At 46.2% G+C, this 16,751-nt stretch overlaps 3 protein-coding genes across 5 annotated transcripts; 2 read left to right on the forward strand and 1 right to left on the reverse strand.

Annotated features, from left to right (window-relative positions):
• The first annotated feature begins 228 nt into the window (after positions 1-228).
• Positions 229-6,680, forward strand: mapda (N6-Methyl-AMP deaminase). Of its 3 annotated transcripts, none has more exons than XM_080002759.1 (10): positions 229-339; positions 435-565; positions 4,657-4,717; positions 4,828-4,915; positions 5,190-5,271; positions 5,565-5,691; positions 5,768-5,848; positions 5,906-6,056; positions 6,138-6,238; positions 6,472-6,680. In XM_080002759.1, the coding sequence occupies exons 1-10, from the start codon at positions 295-297 to the stop codon at positions 6,661-6,663; spliced, it is 1,059 nt and encodes a 352-aa protein (XP_079858885.1). In that variant the 5' UTR covers positions 229-294; the 3' UTR covers positions 6,664-6,680. The 3 variants fall into 3 exon arrangements, with proteins under 3 accessions (XP_079858885.1, XP_079858886.1, XP_079858887.1); XM_080002760.1 differs by having other exon boundaries at positions 5,918-6,056; XM_080002761.1 differs by having other exon boundaries at positions 5,930-6,056.
• Positions 575-4,618, forward strand: LOC307231884 (zinc finger MYM-type protein 1-like). Its single transcript, XM_080002758.1, has 3 exons — positions 575-2,878; positions 3,056-3,164; positions 3,822-4,618. Exons 1-3 carry the CDS (start codon positions 1,389-1,391, stop codon positions 4,347-4,349), a joined length of 2,127 nt encoding a protein of 708 aa, XP_079858884.1. The 5' UTR covers positions 575-1,388; the 3' UTR covers positions 4,350-4,618.
• Positions 6,681-6,693: 13 nt separating the features above from the next.
• On the reverse strand, positions 6,694-15,761 carry nat10 (N-acetyltransferase 10). Its single transcript, XM_080002757.1, has 28 exons — positions 15,369-15,761; positions 15,126-15,217; positions 14,866-15,037; positions 14,637-14,759; positions 14,473-14,534; positions 13,940-14,054; positions 13,689-13,796; positions 13,345-13,478; positions 13,082-13,175; positions 12,437-12,535; positions 12,205-12,341; positions 11,950-12,074; positions 11,710-11,860; positions 11,288-11,384; positions 11,044-11,160; positions 10,598-10,699; positions 10,437-10,511; positions 10,235-10,351; positions 9,994-10,127; positions 9,758-9,806; positions 9,569-9,665; positions 9,100-9,207; positions 7,892-8,064; positions 7,695-7,814; positions 7,491-7,589; positions 7,262-7,335; positions 7,068-7,148; positions 6,694-6,991 (listed from the first exon to the last, which is right to left on the reverse strand). The coding sequence occupies exons 1-28, from the start codon at positions 15,480-15,482 to the stop codon at positions 6,859-6,861; spliced, it is 3,102 nt and encodes a 1,033-aa protein (XP_079858883.1). The 5' UTR covers positions 15,483-15,761; the 3' UTR covers positions 6,694-6,858.
• Positions 15,762-16,751: the final 990 nt, after the last annotated feature.

Here is a 16,751-nt window from a genome sequence, read left to right on the forward strand (position 1 = left end):
GAAATGTGACAAAGCGGACACTGGAAGCGTTTAACTGACTCCAGGAGATGGCAGTAATGTAACACCAAGGATACAAGCTGCCGTTAAACCCCAAAGAACAAGAGGAAGAAGAACTTCAGGTTGAACAGTGGAACTGTGTTTACTGAGACCTTTGTAAGCGGGGACGCTTTTCTTGGCTACACCTGTTGTGTTACAAGGAAATGTGCACTGAAAACATCTCCAAGCCGTCAGCGCCAGACGCGCGCGTTGCCCGAAACAAGGGAGCGTTCGAATTTATTCTAAATAGGGTTAATTATGGACACTAAAGCAGATATATTCTACCGGGAGCTGCCAAAAGTGGTAAGTTTAGCATTCAAACCACGTTTTGAGTGAACAATTTATCGTTTTTGGAGTAGTTATTAAGCACTTGCTGACGTCAGCGTCACCCCCTCTAGGAGCTCCATGCCCATCTCAACGGCTCCGTCAGTTTCAAAACTATGGAGAAGCTCATCTCCCGCAAGCCGCACCTCAATATTGAGCACAGCATGACGGCCATTCGCAGTGGGCAGCAGAGGACACTTGAAGAGTAGGAATCTTTCTGTGTTTTATCGGGTTTGTTGGAGATTTAGGAGGCCTTTAGCCATCTAGCCATACCGCTTCGCAAGGCTTAACGGGATGTAGTGTGTACCAGTAGCGGCCGGTCACGAGGGGGCACCGCTCCCGAATCTGTCAAGTTTTCGTAAAATATTGGTAATATTCCAAAAGTTTTGTGTCTGGAAAATGGTGATGTAATCCACAAATACACGTGTTAATGAAACACGTTTTCTTCCTATTTTGAATAATTTCTGTCAATTGTTAGTCTGGTTGCCTGGCGTTCAATACATGGGGGTGTGGAGCGCTATTCTTCATTTTTATTGTTTATTTGGTTTCTTTTTACTTTTATTAATTTGTTTTGCTCAATCTTCGAAATTCCTGCTACATTTTAAGAATGTAGAAACAATCAGTCATACTAGTTCAAACAAAACAATATATAATCAAAGGAGCATTCATAATAAGGATGAATACACATGAATACACCAGAGAATGATCGGAGTGGAACTGTTTCCATAAACTATTCCGAGGAAAGTTTTTTTTATGTCGTTTATTCCAACATTTCTTTTATGTCTGACAAATCGCGTAAAAACACAATATTACAATGAATTGTTTTTATTGATTAATTTTTTTTACGGTGTTTTAACGCCAAGCGCCTGCTTTACCTTTCGTGGTAGCGTCGTTTTGCGCCCCTCTGATTGGCTGCCGCGGCGGTCGCTGATTGGCCAGACTCCGCGAACAGGAAGTGTAACCAATTCAAAAGAAAGACGTTCTTCTCCGGGTCGCGTCGCTCGGTGAGGGAGCGACTCCGCGGGCGAATGGCGGCGTCGGCGAGCGCGGCCGCCGGCGAGAACTCGGTGTCGTCCCTGCAGCGGACCCACTTCAAGCTGCGGGTCGTGGAGGAGCAGCTGCGAGTCAAGGAGCTCGGGGCGGACAGGCCCGAGCTGGACATGAAGCAAGCGTCGGTGGTGCGGGGCCGGCAGTACACCAGGACGTTCTCCGGGAGCTGGTACGAGAGGAAGACATGGCTGACGGGATGCGGCCGCACCAACGCCCTGTACTGCTTTCCGTGCCTGCTCTTCCGCGGCGCCGGCACCGACGTGGCGTGGACCCAGGTGGGGGTGACGGACCTCAAGCACCTGGCCGACAAGTGCAAGAAGCACGAGCAGAGCAGGAGCCACATGGAGAATCACCTGAGCTTGGCGCTGTTCGGCAAGATGACCATCGCCGCACAGTTGGACGCGGAGCACAGGAGCGGGCGGAGGAACCACAACCGAGAGGTCGCCAAGAATCGGCACATCCTCTCTAAGATCATCGACTACGTGTGCCTGGACGAGGCGGACGCCCCGGGCAACCCCGGCGGCGCCTTCCGGGGCTCGGCGGACTTTGCGGCCTCCCTGGGCGGGGCGCTGAAGGAGCACCTGGGCGGTGCCGGCGTGTTCCGGGGAGCCCCCGGGACGGTGCAGAACGAGCTGCTGGCCTGCATGCTGGAGGTGCTGCGGGAGCACATCGTCGGGGAGATCGCCAGCGCGGACTTCCTGTCCGTCCAGGTGGACGAGACGGCGGAGGCGGCTGCGTGGGGTCGGCTCGCGCTGGTGGTGCGCTACCTGGACGGGCTGCACCAGCTGCAGGAGCGCTTCTTCGAGTTCATCCCCCTGCGGAGCCCCACGTCAGAGTCGATCGCGGCGGCGCTGCTGGAGCGCCTGGCCCTGATCCTGCCGCCGCACCGCCGGGGCAAGCTGATCTGCCAGACGTACGACGGGGCCAGCGTGATGAGGGGCCCCACGAGCGGCGTCCAGAAGAGGATCCAGGACGTCTATGAGAACGCGCACCACGTCCACTGCTACGCCCATCAACTCAGCGCGATCATGCAGCAGGGCGCGTCGCAGCTGACCCGGGTCCGGCAGTTTTTCTCCGACCTCGGGGCCTTCACGGGCTTCTTTTCCAGGTCCCTGAAGGCGATCAGGGTGCTCGACGAGACGGTGGCCGAGCGGCTGCCCAGGGCCGGCGCCGTGAACTGGGACTTCCACGGCTGCGCTGTCAATACAGTGTTCAAACACAAGGACGACCTCGTCCGGTGTTGCGAGAAAATCCGAAACTCTGGAGGATTTGACTCCGCCACCATCAGGGAGGCGGGAGGACTGGTGAGGCTGCTGGAGGACGCCGACTTCAACTTCTTGCTGAAACTCTTCCACCACATCATGCCGCAAGTGGACGTTCTGTATGCACTGCTCCAGAAGAGGAATGTTGATTCTTCACATCTCCAAGGAAGCATCCAGCATTTTACAGAGAATATAAAAAAAATCAGGTAGGTACATGGGCTCCTCTAAACTGATATATACACCACACTGAGAATCCATAAAATGCTTATTTCAGTGTATGAATTAATCATAATCTGAATAAGCACAAGGCCAAATTACTGTCAATTGTTCATAAATCGAGGACTCTTTTAGGGGGGGGATTTAAATTTTTTTGCTTGTTGCAGAGATTCTCTCCCTTCCCTGTGTGGGCAACACAGTGCAAAGGGTCCCCAAATCCTGGGGAAGAGGCGTTGGTCATCGGGTCCAGGGGAACATGAAAAGATGGCTGCAGAGGTGAATTTTCCACATTGAATTCTGTCGTCTAAATAGAAATTTTGCTATTGGCGTAGGCGCAGCATTCCCAAGTTAATTGATCTAAATTAAATTTTAGTCGTTCATATTTAGGATTATTTTTTACATGCAATCATACAAGCACAGTGCTGTGAAATGGTAAAGGAAACTCAGAAGGCTATAGGAAGGAATAAATTAATCAAAATATTATCAAGATCAGATAAGATAGATATAGATGCATACAAGAAAGCAAAAACATAAGCAAAAAATATAATTGCATTATGTCATTTAGCAGACTCTTTTGTCCAAAGCGACTCACAATAAGTACATTTGTCACAGATGAACAGTCTCTAGGAACAACCTCTGTAACTCTAGAGGATTTTTTTGTAATGAAAGTGTGTGAGACATGAAGGGAAAAGCGGTGCAATAATAAGTGTTGTTTAATGGGTGTAAAGAATTCATAGAAATATACAGTCTATATATCAAAGTCAATATCTTGAATGGGTATGTGCTGTCATATAGACCATTTCATAAGTTAACTCAGATGGGCTTTACATAAATAGAAAACCAAAACTGATGCAAATTAAAAACATGTAGGCTGTTACTTACAAATGGACTGTTTCAACGTCATCATTCAATATAATCATCACTTCATTCTAGATATGTGACACCATACTGGGACACGCCATGGAGCGCTTCTCCTTCACTAAGCACCTTGTGAGCAGCACTCTGCTGCACGCTGAGATGTTCGAGCACTACCGGGCGGCGTTCCCTCAGGAAACGCTGGACATCGCCGTCAACGCCTACCCCATGCTGTGCCGAAACAAACTGAAGACGGAGCTCAGTCTCATCTACAGCAACGATGAGTTCAAGGCCTGCCGTGGCGCCGTGGACCTGTACCAGTTCTTCATGGACAACGATCTCCAGGAACCCTTTTCGGAGACGGTGACCCTCCTCAAGATCCTGATCACCACGCCCATGACCACCACGGAGTCTGACCGCTGCTTCTCCACCCTGAAAAGGATGAAGGCTTTCCTGAGGAACACCATGACCGAGGACAGACTGAATTCCCTGGCCATGATCTCCATGGAGAAGAAACTGATGAAGGACATGGTTGATTTCAACCTTAAAGTCGTTGAGAAATTTTCTGCCCAAAAACACAGGAGGGACAAATTTATGTACACGTGAGCTTGCATATTGATTTATGTATCAGTGAGCTTAGCACACTTTTCATTTTCATAGTCAAATTGTATAGTCACAAGCTTCTATATATATTTTAATAAACAATTTTGTGCAATTGCATTGAATTTCTCTTCGATGTAATATAACCATCAGGTGAACTGAATTGGGCCTAGCCCCCAAACGTTATGCCCGCCATGGTAAGTTGCCACTGGTTGATGTGTACAACAAACTTCTGAAATGGGGAAATTCTCTGTTTTGTATTCAGCGACAGGTCTAAAAACAAGTTGTACTCATAACTCTGTGGTGCCAACAGGTGTTTTCAGGTCTTTAAGGTCGTCCATCAGCTTGTGAACACGGAGGAGGACATCTTAATGGTAAATGTTTCCCTACCAAACTGTCTGAAGTCAAATGAAGGAGTACACACATTCGCTGCTTCATTTAATATTTAAAAGTTTATGGTGCCTTTTGTTTTGTTTTTTTGTAGGTAGCCAAAGATGTTATCAATGAGTTTGCAGAGGACGGTGTAAAGTATTTGGAACTGAGAAGTACACCAAGAGAGGAGACTAAAACAGGCAAGATTGTGACCTAACAGTTAACTGTATTTCAACAATTGTTTACAAATTTGCTTTACTACTCTTGGTTAAGCCCATTAGTTAAGTCTAACATTGGCTATCTGTATTAGAGGTATATGTACAGTTTATAGTCGGGGCATGCAGAAAACACATTTATACATGTGAAAGGGTGTCAATGTGATGAACCTTGTTCATCATGGTGTAATTTATGCCATGATGTTATATTTCAGTATCTTGTTTAAAGGTTTGCTTTCCAATATTTGTTATTTTTAAGGATTAACAAAAAGAAGATATATAGAAACCGTCCTTGAAGCCATCCGTCAATGTCAAAATGAGGGTGTGGATATTGATGTCAGGTAAGTTTGTAGCTTAGCCACAACTAATAACCAATTCTGGAGTAGGGCACCATGCCTTTCAGCCCAGGGCACGAAAATCACCCAAAAAGTGTCCAATCTGGTTCAAATGGCTGGTCACGTGTGCAGCCCTGCAGCACATAACAAAACACTGCAGAAGCCCAGTAGTTTAGCTATTTGACCAGCATGATAAAAAGCTAAGCTTAATTTAAGAACATCTCAATTTCTTCTTCATCCATTAGCAGGCTGTATAATGAGCCACCACATTGAATAATACAGATGCTTATGGTTTCAAGGTTCCTGGTGGCTGTTGACCGCAGGAATGGGAGTGACGTTGCCATGGAGACCGTGAAGCTGGCTGAGGAGTTCATGCTTTCCACTGATGGCTTGGTGGTGGGACTGGACCTGAGCGGGGATCCCACGGTGAGTGAACAAACCGCGGCACGTTGCTGGGTCATGGTTCCGCGAGCTGGCTTGGTAGTGATCCTTCCCTTCTCAGGTGGGTCACGGCAGAGATCTACTTCCTGCTCTGCACCGAGCCAAGAGCAGCGGCTTGAAGCTCGCTCTGCACCTGTCAGAGGTGAGCCCCCGACGCTGCTGCATCTTTTCCAATTGTTTTGATGTTCAACTGATGTAGAAACTGTTCCAGGTCCCCTCCCAGTTGGAGGAATCGGAGCTCCTGTTGAGCCTCCCGCCGGACAGGATCGGTCACGGCACCTTCCTGCATCCTAACATGGGTGGAGCTCAACGTCTGGTTGACCAAGTTGTGAAGCACAATATACCTCTAGGTAAGAGGAAGTCATGACCATTCACTCCAGGAACATTGAGCCATATTACTTTTCCTTATCTGAAAACTATTTGTTTTGCAGAACTATGTTTGACATCTAACATCAAGGGTCAGACTGTGTCATGTTACTCCAAACATCACTTCCAGTATTGGTACCAGTTGGGACATCCGAGCGTGATTTGTGTAAGTTTTCCATCTATACACTATAGTGCAGAGAGCTTGTCAAACATTTCTGCAGATTGACAAAAATAAGTTTTGTACACTGTGATGTAAGTTTGTTATGAATGATAGGGATGAGCTGCAGATTAAAATGGTACTGAATGGAAAATATACAAAACTAAAACACTGGGTACGGACAATTGAGTTTTTACTGCTGCAAGTTGTCATAACTACATGACCAGGACTTTTTCTTCCAGACTGACGATAAGGGAGTGTTCTGCACAGACTTGTCTCAGGAATATCAGTTAGCGGCATCAACGTTTGGTCTCAGCCATGAGGACGTGTGGAAACTTTCTGTGCAGGCCGTGGACTGCACCTTCGCTCCAGACCACGTCAAACACCGGCTGAAACGGAGGTGGGAAGACTTCAAACCTCACGTGTTGCGATAACTCAGGACCATTAAACAGGAAACACTCAACGACATAGAAAATCATTTTATATAGAAGCTGTGTTGTATTGAACCTGTTTGTAATTAAGAAAAAAAACAACACCCCATTAGGGTAAAAATACAAAATATGAAGCAATCCATGGTGTCTGCTTGTCCTCTTCCTCACAAATCTTCAGAACAAGTCTCCTCCTGCTGGTCACGGCTTCTTCCCAAACTTTCCTTTCCTGTCTCTGTTCTTCTTGAACTTGCCATGCTGGTTTTCCTTTCTGACCTTGCCCTGCTGTGGAAGGGCAACATTGTTTCCTCCATCCAATTTCCTCTTCTTGTTGCTGTATGGAGAGACATGATTAGAAACCCATACATGCACATACCCATCACCATGACACTGGCATCCAGTTTGTTTACCTCTTTATACTGACAACAGCTGTGTTCCCCGCCTTCTTTAACACCTGGTCCCATTCTTCATCCTCTCCACCGATCTTGTATCTGGAGTTTAAAATAGTATTTTGACTTGATAACCTTGAAGCATTAAGATACATCTGGCTTATTATAAAGAGCTGTAGCCTGGGAGCATTCAAAGCCACCTTCTCCACACTTACTGTTCCAGGTTCATCTCCTTGACTTTGTCCAAGTCTTGTTTGTGCTTCTCGTCAAACTCCTTCGCTGCTTCGTTCTGTTTCAGGTGGAACACACCAAATAGAGACAATAACATCAAAATGAGTGCTGACAGGCAGCGTTATGGCTCCTCTCATAAAAATCAGTCAACATTTTTTTTTTTTTTAATTTGCCCCAAAACATCCACGTGTCTTGGGTAATGAGGCCACACACCAGGTCATCAGTGAGGCTTCGGTCTACAGGCTCCATGTCAATGTCTTTGGAAGCCACCATCTCTGCCTCGATGGCGTTCTCTTGGATGCTGCTGAAGACCTGGAACAGAATTACAGAAGGTTATTCTATAGTTGTTAAAATATATAGAACATTCTTTAATTACAAATGTATATAAAAATACATAGTGTTAAGCGTTGAACCTACCTGTACAAACTTCCTGATGAGGCGGTTGAAAAGGCCCATGAGCTGTGTACCCGGAAGCCCGATCTCCTTCTCCAGCTGGTCCACCGACTTGTGCTGCAGCCCCACGCCCAGCAGCAAACACTGGACAGGAAACACAAGGTCAACAACATCCACAAGTTCCACGGCAACGTTCGGCACAGAGGAACCAAAAGACGTACGCGCTGCGCTGGTGAGAGGGAGACGTCTCCCAGGCGCTGCAGGAAGAACAAGCGAGACACCAGCGGCACCAGGTCCATGATGAGGTGGTAGTCCACCATGCTCCTGGAGTACAGCTCCATGCGCTTCATGTCGTAGGGGCTGAAGTGGGTCAGGAGCTCCGGGCTGCCGATTACTGGAAGATGAAGACAAGTATGGACAAGGTTTTTAAAATTCCTTTTTTAGGGGAATGATTTACCCAATAAAAACCAGATGCCTGCACAAAGTGCTGTTTGGGATGGATTAAATGATTGCATTGGACCGGTCCATTCTTAATTGTCCTTTTTTAGCAATTGAATAAAAAAATAAATAAAACTAAGAAATAATGTTCTTCACAGAATTATATAAATCAGTAATCAAGATGGTCGACCAGGGTTTCAGTTTTTCGGCAATTAGCGTTTTCTTAACTGGGAAAATCTGTTGAAGTCAGACATATTTAAATCCCTCCGGTCATAATGTCCAGTGAAAATAATTCCCTCTAAACACAATTTGAATGCTGTGCGATGAAACAACAATAATTATAGCCCTATTTTTTCCCTTCGATGTCAAAATAAAATAGACTCATTTCAGTAAAAATAATTCCGGAGAGCAATTCATCTCCGTGTTCGGCTAAGTTTAACCAGAAAGCTTTCTTCTTTGGGGTTTAACAGCAACAATGGAAAGCAAATCAGTTGGACGATCAAAAGCTGACCTTTCACCCCTGTCAATTTAGAAATAAATCATCTTTCTGCTTTTGCAGGCGGGGCTTATCGTTGACACCAGGTACACATACATCCATAATTTTTTTTAAGTATTTTACCCCAAAGCAGACAGTCAACACTACAAACTTTTTTTTTCCCTATTTGGACCTACTTGATATTGATTTTAAGTAAAATGATAATTAAAGCAGCTGCACTTGTTACATATTGTTCACCAACGGAAATTTAATATTAGTCATAATATGCCTAATTATTGATTTATAAAATGGCGTTAACTGTCGGGACTTGTTTTATTTTGAATATTCAATAAAAGAACATTATAAATCAAAATGCCTTCCTGATTTCATTCTTTATACAACCTGCCAATGAATTGTTTTTAAGATCAATAAACACAAATAATATTTGACCGGAAAATTGAAATCCTCCAGGACACGGAAACTCTGCACTAACAGCCAGCCCCAGCCCCTCCTTACCGTTAGCCATCTCTTTGCTGTTGTGGTTCTGCAGGATGTTGAGCGCCATACTGGGCTGGAAGCTGCTGAACTGGTAGGAGAGCAGAGAGATGAACCGCCGGCGGAAATCTGCAGAGAGTTAAGAAATATTAGAGGTTAATCAGGGTTCATTCATACAGACAATTAGATATGAATTGTAAGGACTTTCAATGACGTATCATTGATCTGTTCATAAGACTTCCATTCAAAAGGCAAATTTAAGATTTATTCAAAAACATTTTGAGTAAACTTGAAAATTGTGTCTGATGTACTGTATGTCATAGAAAAACCTGTGCTTAGAGTGCTAATGCACACCACTGATTAAAATGCAGTGAATCTGGCAAAATCTACAATGGCAGTGCTGCTTTATAATAGTTGTTGCAGTACTTCCCAACGTCAGGTTAGTTTCCCAGCCATCCCGCTAGTCAAACTAAACATTGGAAATGCTGACCTGTCCAAAAAGCAGGAAGCCATCGGCTCTTTTCAGAGGCCTCATCTGAGTTCAACTCCTTCACCATCACGCAGGAGTGCTCTCCTGTCAGGTCGTTCTAAGTCCAAACACACAAATTGGATGAGTATCTGAGGATTCAAGAATTGAGTGAAACATTTACTTAAATAACAGTTATAAGTCGAAACTGACCGGTGTTTGTCTTAGGTACACAGGTGTATAACCAGCCTTTTTCCAGAACCTGTCATTAAAAACAAGCAAAATTGATATTGGTTGGATTACTGAAAAAATTTCTTATTGTAAGTCACATTAAAAGAGTCAATTAATCACGATCTATACACACACAAAGTTGTTTAAATGTTTTAATCTCAGTTTAAATAAAAATCTGTGCCCGAGTTTTCAAACGATCAAAGAATGGAGCCACTGACCTGAGCAGCTGAGAGGTGAGGCCGTAGGAGACGCCCAGATAGTCGAGCTGCTCCGCCCTCCTCTCGCTCAGCTTCAGCAGCAGAGGAGGGAGTTCCTTCCTGGGAATGAGAACCTCCTCCAGGAGACTGACCGCCTGCGCAAACCATCACACCGGAAACAGCAGACATTACTTCCCACAAATCCTCCACAGCGTTCTTAAAAGCCCGATTAGTGTTCCCGCTTCGCGTACGGCTGTCGGACCTCGCTGCTGACGGAGGTGATCTCTCCGTTGCTCGTCTGCGCACCCTCATCCATCAAGGGGAACTTGCCCTCGTAGTACATCTGGAGCAGCTGTAGCGCTCTGGAGCCGTAGCCCATCTGTTGGATTGAATAGACACCAAGTCACGTGCATGTACAACCACTAACACCGTCACCACTGAGGCCTCCTCAGCCCAGGACTCACCCCTTGGTAGTCAGGGTTGACAGCGATTCGTACGACTCTGCCGCCGGACAGACCTCCGAACTCTGGGTCTTGGAACTGGAGACAGAAGAAGGGGTCGAATAACAGTCAGTGGCAAAGGAAAAATAAAAAAAAATAAGTGAACAAACACGGTCGGCATGTACCTGTTCTGACACCGTCCATGGGATTAGGTCGCCCGCTGCCTTCTTCCCTCTAGACAGACTGTTCATCATCGACTGGCGAGAGATCTCCCCTTCCAGACACACCTGAGGGGTAGCAAATAATACATAAATGTTGAGCGCAAGGCTTTTAAGAAGGTCATCTTCATTGCTTAGGAACTTAGGATTTTTGGACACACCCGGAAACGTATCGTATTTATTGGTATTGCAGTAAGTTTGGCATTATGTGTATATATTTTTGTGGATATTTTACCCTGATTTTAATCAGTTCGGGTGGTTCTTGGGCAGCATTCATCTCCTCTAGGGATGCACTAACCTTTATGTGTGGGTTACCAACCCAGAACTAATAAAGTATTCCATTAATCTAATTAAAAATGAAAAATGCTGAAAATAACATTTGCAAACACAAGCATTGTGTAATGTGTTCTGACCTGCACCACAGCTAGGACTTCAGGCAGAGAGTTCTGTGTGGGCGGGACGGGGGGCAGGAGGCAGAAGAGGTGGTGGGCTGGGGCATCAGACAGTAACTGGAGGTCATTAGGAGAGTTCTGGAAACACAAAAAAACAAGTCAGCAAACAGACACGCAGACCAAACAGCACCGTCTTCAAGATTTTGATCCTTGAGGAACAAGGCCAATTCAACCCAAACCCCTTCAGTAGTTGTAGATGCTTCACCTTGTAGTGCGACGCCACATAGAGGGCCATCAGCCTCTGCAGGAAGACTTCAGACGCCTTGTGGTAACAGAAAAGGGTGTCCCTGTTGACGTAGTATCTGTACAGCCACGGCTAAGGACAACACCAGGAGAAGCTTCTATAGTAGAGCTTAAAGGGGTACTACCATTTTTGAGGAAATTCACTTTTAGTCTACCGTATCCAGATTCAGACAAGAAGGTGATTAAAAATTCCATCCCTGTATGTGTCCAGTACTGAGATAGAAATAGGCTCAACGCTGTATTCATTATTACAGCGTCTGAGATGCTGGCATGTGTATTATCAGTATCTCTGCACTGGACACACAGAGATGAGATTGGCATCGCCCTTTTTGTCTAAATCTGGGTGAGACTTTGATTCTATTTTCCCCCCATTTTTAAGGATACAGGTCGCAGGTCTGAGGCAGAGGGCAGCCAGTGATGAGCCTGGGAATGTTCAAACAGTCCAGACAGAGCAGCTCATTGAGCCACTTCTCTACAGGGTCTCCCGGGGCATATCGAATGGACTCGTGCAGTGAAACCTCATGGAGGGAACGAGCTGCGTGGAACAGACGGGCGGCAATGTCAAACACAAATCCACCGCAATTTGTATTTCTCATTGAGATGCGTTGAGGGCTGAAGTCCTACCTGCTGCGAGTCTCACTGTGCTGGAGCCTCTGTTCTCCGCCGACAGGCTCTGCTGGCTGTCGGCACTCTGCTGTCGGAGCTGCTGGATCAGTTTGAGGGACAGAGAGCGTCCCGTCCCCTCGTAGCTACATGTGAGAAGTGAGAGAGATTACAGTATAGTCAAGGCCATTGAACGCATTAATTAATTTACCACAGCGTTCCACCAATGGAATATACATGAATAAAAATAACACAATCAAACTAAATGTTACCAACCCATTGATGGTGGAAGCCATGAAGACCAGATATGGTCCCAGTAGACTCTTAACCAGAGGAAGAGGAATGGCAGCAGCTTCGTCAATGACCAGCAGCTCAGCCTGGCCCAACTTCACTGCGTCAGCTGGGTGGATGTACTGTCGACGGGATGGTACTACGTCAAACACAGCGAACAAACAGCATCCATCCATGACACCGCCTGTGTGGACGCAGGGTGGCATCAGCCTTCTACCTGAATCGTCTGCCGGTGCTCCTTAAAGACGTTGACTCGCACCACTGCTTTGTTGAACTCAGGATTCAGAGACTGGATGATCTCGTAGTCAAGATGTTCCTAAAAGTGGTGCAACACAAGAAAAAACATCCAGGCAGGCTGTTGGCTTCAGGCAGGAATGCACAGGGTCCAGTTCAGTCGCAGCAATTGTACCAATTAGTTTTCAGAGTACTCGTGAAACGCAACGAAAATGCTATTTACATTTTCAAAAGAAAACTTAAATACACTCTAAACACCAACGCCAATCAGTGGAACAATTGAGGACAGAACAATCAAATGTGGTCCTATGTGAAATGGCCCCCAGAGCCACAACCTGCATATGTACAGTATATCTTGGATGATGTTACAAAGCGCCCCACTCCACCACCCCAGGTACCGTTGCTCGTCTACTTCCGTAAAAACGGTTTATTACTAAGAGCGCTAGACACTAGGACATGTAAGACATGTGATAATGGCCAGGAGAATAATAATAAAAATCTGAACAAAAACAATAGGGTTCCCACAAATAATCTCTTGAACACTTCAGGCTGGACCCCGAGTTATACGTTTGACATTAAAACAGAAAGGCAAACGGACACGGGGTTTCTGATCGGGCACCAGACCAACCTGATACTGCAGAGCGTCAAAGCCTTTGAAGATGAATTCAAACAGGGTGTGCAGGTTGTCTGGGCTCGGCGAGGTCACAAAAATATTTGAGTAGCTGCAAAGAAGGTCAAGACTTCAGATGCGGTACCCAAGATTGAGATCTTTCGGTTTTTAGAGGGATCATTTAAAACAAATAACAGCACTTTATTGATCCAGAGGGAGAAGGATTTACAGATCTATAAATATATAAAAAAATATATACGAAAAGAAAAAGAAAAAAATACCCGAAAGCCACAGCCCCAGCAATAGCGAGCCCCAGAGCTGCAGATTTTCCACGTCCACGGGCAGCGGTTAGAGCGACGGTGCTCCTCAGGGTCTTCTCTGAGATCGCCTCAATGAACTTCAACACGGCTTTGGCCTGTAGACAAAGCAGTACTTTCACCTTACATCCACACGCAGTCACTTGATTGAATGATATTTGTGATTTCAGATCTTCCAGGAAATGTTAACGTTTCATTCAAGAGGTTCCACGTGTGTGAGGCGTCCTCCCCAGGGGGACCACACCTTTAAAAGGCTACTCAGTCCATCTAAACAGGGGGTTTCAGTATAGGATCTGGGGGAATCTAACCTGGTCCATGGTCCTGCAGTTGTCCACCAGCACGCCAACAGGTTGAGTGTCCTGAAGAGACTCCTTCAGGTCCTTCAACTCCTGTTCCCGTGGCGACAGACCGTCCTCCTGAAGATGATGAAATGATCGTTTGGGATTATTTGGGGAATAACCCATATGCCAGTGAGTTGTGCATTTAAATCATGGTTAGGACACGATTCCATATAAAATATTAACTCCGATTTTGTCATTATAGTGGAGCTCGGCCGTACCTGAGTCTTGGGAGGAATTGGCTTTATGTTGGCCATGTGGCTGGAGAGGGGCAGGACGTTGAGATGGTCGTCAATGACGACACACATCTTGCATGATGCAAGAGAAAGGATGAACCTAGAAATAACAGAATTGACATTTATTAAACCCTTATCCTCCCAATAAGTACATTCTCATTTGTTGTCAAACCACAGTCATTGGCAGAAGTAACAATTTATTTTTTCATAATCATATGAGGGCAGTGGCTCAGGAGGTAGAGCAGGTCTTCTAGAAATCGGAAGATTGCCGGTTTGGTCCCCGGTTCCTCCTGGTAGTGTGCTGATGTGTCCTTGAGCGAGACACTTAAACCCCCTAACTGCTCCCCGGGCGCCACTATATGGCTAGATACGTCAGTTACTAGGATGGTGAAATGCAGAGAAATACATTTCGTTGCCTCAGTACTTGTACTCTGCAATGACAATTAATTGAATCTAATCTAAAAAATAAAATGTCATATTTCAACGCCCTTCAAAAAAACCCTAAAAAGGGAACATACCTCTCATTGAATCTTCCCACCACATCCTGATGTGCCTCAGTCCTGTATCTAGAGTGTACATCCTGCAGGAAAGGCAAACCAAGAATTTCTAACAGTTTCACCAAAGAAAAAACAAACCCGTATTAGACATCGTGCTTTCAGGTGAAACGGGGGGCAGACGTTACCATGGTCATCGTGTAAAGCTGTTTGAGGGAGTTCATTGTCCTGAGCAGAATCACCACGATCCCACCGCCCTCGACGGTCTCAACAGTTCTGGCCAGAAGGTTCGGGGTGAGGGCTTCAAAATCCTGCGCAACATCGACAACAAAGCATACGCAACGCAATTGAAGTAGAGCTATTAAAACACTTCATATATATATAAAAACGAGATCGTTCATAGGCGGCCTGGCTCACCTGCAGGACACACATGCCGAAGGTGTTTCCCAAGACCTTATGGGTCTCTTTGTAGTAGCAGTAGCGGATGTTGGTCGCGGCGATGAACAGCTCGAACGGGTCGTCCTGCTTCAGGTTCAGGGTCCCCGACTTGATCTTCTTCTGGAGCTGACGCATGCGCTTCTTCCGATTGCTGGAAATGAAACCACGACGTAAATTTCCTTCGTTCCTGAGCTTTGCAACACACAGAGCGACAGCCACAGCTCGTTTGTTATAGTCACCTGCTGAAGCCGAGCTCCTTCTTGTAGCACCACAGCACGGAGGGTCGAGCTCTCACCGCGGCTTTAGACAGCATGTGATGCAGGATCACAACCTGTGTGAGAGGGAGAGACAGAGAGACGCACATACACACACACACAGAAAGACACGCCGAGACACACAGGTCAGTGGAACTAGAGGGGCGTCAACAAAACGAGGTTAAAAGCGTCACTTCGGAGCGGGGACGAACGGGGACCGTGGCGCACCTGGTCTCTGCCGCGGTCGCCAACCACGACGAACATGGTGCGGTGCTGCAGGGACACCCCGTTCTCTATCTGCACGCGGATGCGATTGTCGATCTTCTTGCGGAACGTCGCCATGGCGCCTGGAGCGGAGGGAGGACGGGAGAATTGTGACCGGGAGAGAAGCACCAGACGCGGCGGTGTCGGGAGATGTTGACGCCGGTCGGTATCAAGGCGGCGGCTCGTTCAATAGACAACGCACCGAGGGCGAGCCGAACGCGAAGCTACCCGACTCGCTGCGCACCGGGAAGGAGTGTTAACTCTGCGTTTTCATGTCATTTCAACCGCCTCGAAACCCGAATGGGAATGAAAACCTAAACGGAACCCGGCAGCACGCGAGCGGTCGCCGCCATGCTGTTCCTGTTCTCACGTGTGCGTGTGTGTGTGTGTGGGGGAGACTCAAGCTCGTCAAGGACCCCGTGACGTCATATCTACGCGCCGGTGTCGTGGCAAAAGGTGACCGTCCTCCAAAAACCGATTGCCGTCCACGGTGTGGGCTATAGTCTTTCAAATAAAACCCTCATGAATGAAAGTCATTTTGAGGCATAAACAACCTTTCAGTCGCAAGGTGGGAGCTAAAATCACTCCATGACACGCGCAAAACTCAATTTTACGGTTTGACAAGTGCAACACTGCGTTTTACGAGTTGTATTGCCCTTTTTTCGCAGTTGAAATACATTTAGTATTTCAACTGCGAAAAAAAAAAAGACTGAGTGATCATTAAAATATAACCCTCGTTAATGAAACCAAGTCATTGAGGCATAAATAATAATAATATAAATAAACAAATAATTTGTGACAAGGTAGATGCTGCGATCACTCTTTGGCGGACGATCAATTGTTGGCACGACACGGGCTGAGCTGCCCCGGCTTTCGCCTGTTCCTTGTGCGGTGGAAGATGTCCAAAATATAAGGTCAGGTTCGCGTTGGACGTCCGATATTATGATTTAAAATGTATTATAAGTTGCTCTAATGTATAAAAAAAAAATGCCTAAAAGTAACAAATGAAAACATGGTGCAAGTGAGTTAACGGTGAAAAGATCCCACCTGTGCTGTCTGCAGAGACCTGCTGTTCCATTCGTCCAAGACAGAAATCCAGAAGCACGGCTACAATATCCAACCTGCAATGATAAGCTTTAATAATCATAAAAAAAAACAACTATAACAAAACTCAGTCTCTTGGATGATCTGTGGAATATCAGAACCAAAGAGCAAAGAATAGATGTAGCGCCACCACCAACGCCCTCGACTCAGAACCACCGGACCAAGTTTCCATCAGAATATCACTGCTTCTCCGACGGGGCGGATAGTCAGAACCTCCCAACCGATCACTGCTGAATTCTACAA

Source organism: Zeus faber (assembly GCF_960531495.2).
Source record: "Zeus faber genome assembly, chromosome: 6".
Lineage (NCBI taxonomy): Eukaryota > Metazoa > Chordata > Actinopteri > Zeiformes > Zeidae > Zeus > Zeus faber.

What these genes read in the sequence shown, in the direction of transcription:
- nat10 (XM_080002757.1), bottom strand. Translation starts at nt 15,482, where the DNA reads ATGGCGACGTTCCGCAAGAAGATCGACAATCGCATCCGCGTGCAGATA. An exon ending in AAGTCCTAGCTGTGGTGCAG is followed by an intron (nt 10,700 to 11,043) that starts GTCAGAACACAT and finishes GCTACCCCTCAG; the next exon opens with GTGTGTCTGGAAGGGGAGAT. An exon ending in GAAGCCTCACTGATGACCTG is followed by an intron (nt 7,336 to 7,490) that starts GTGTGTGGCCTC and finishes CACCTGAAACAG; the next exon opens with AACGAAGCAGCGAAGGAGTT.
- mapda (XM_080002759.1), top strand. Translation starts at nt 295, where the DNA reads ATGGACACTAAAGCAGATATATTCTACCGGGAGCTGCCAAAAGTG. An exon ending in ACCTGAGCGGGGATCCCACG is followed by an intron (nt 5,692 to 5,767) that starts GTGAGTGAACAA and finishes TTCCCTTCTCAG; the next exon opens with GTGGGTCACGGCAGAGATCT. An exon ending in GACATCCGAGCGTGATTTGT is followed by an intron (nt 6,239 to 6,471) that starts GTAAGTTTTCCA and finishes TTTTTCTTCCAG; the next exon opens with ACTGACGATAAGGGAGTGTT.
- LOC307231884 (XM_080002758.1), top strand. Translation starts at nt 1,389, where the DNA reads ATGGCGGCGTCGGCGAGCGCGGCCGCCGGCGAGAACTCGGTGTCGTCC. An exon ending in GAGAATATAAAAAAAATCAG is followed by an intron (nt 2,879 to 3,055) that starts GTAGGTACATGG and finishes TGCTTGTTGCAG; the next exon opens with AGATTCTCTCCCTTCCCTGT. An exon ending in ATGAAAAGATGGCTGCAGAG is followed by an intron (nt 3,165 to 3,821) that starts GTGAATTTTCCA and finishes ACTTCATTCTAG; the next exon opens with ATATGTGACACCATACTGGG.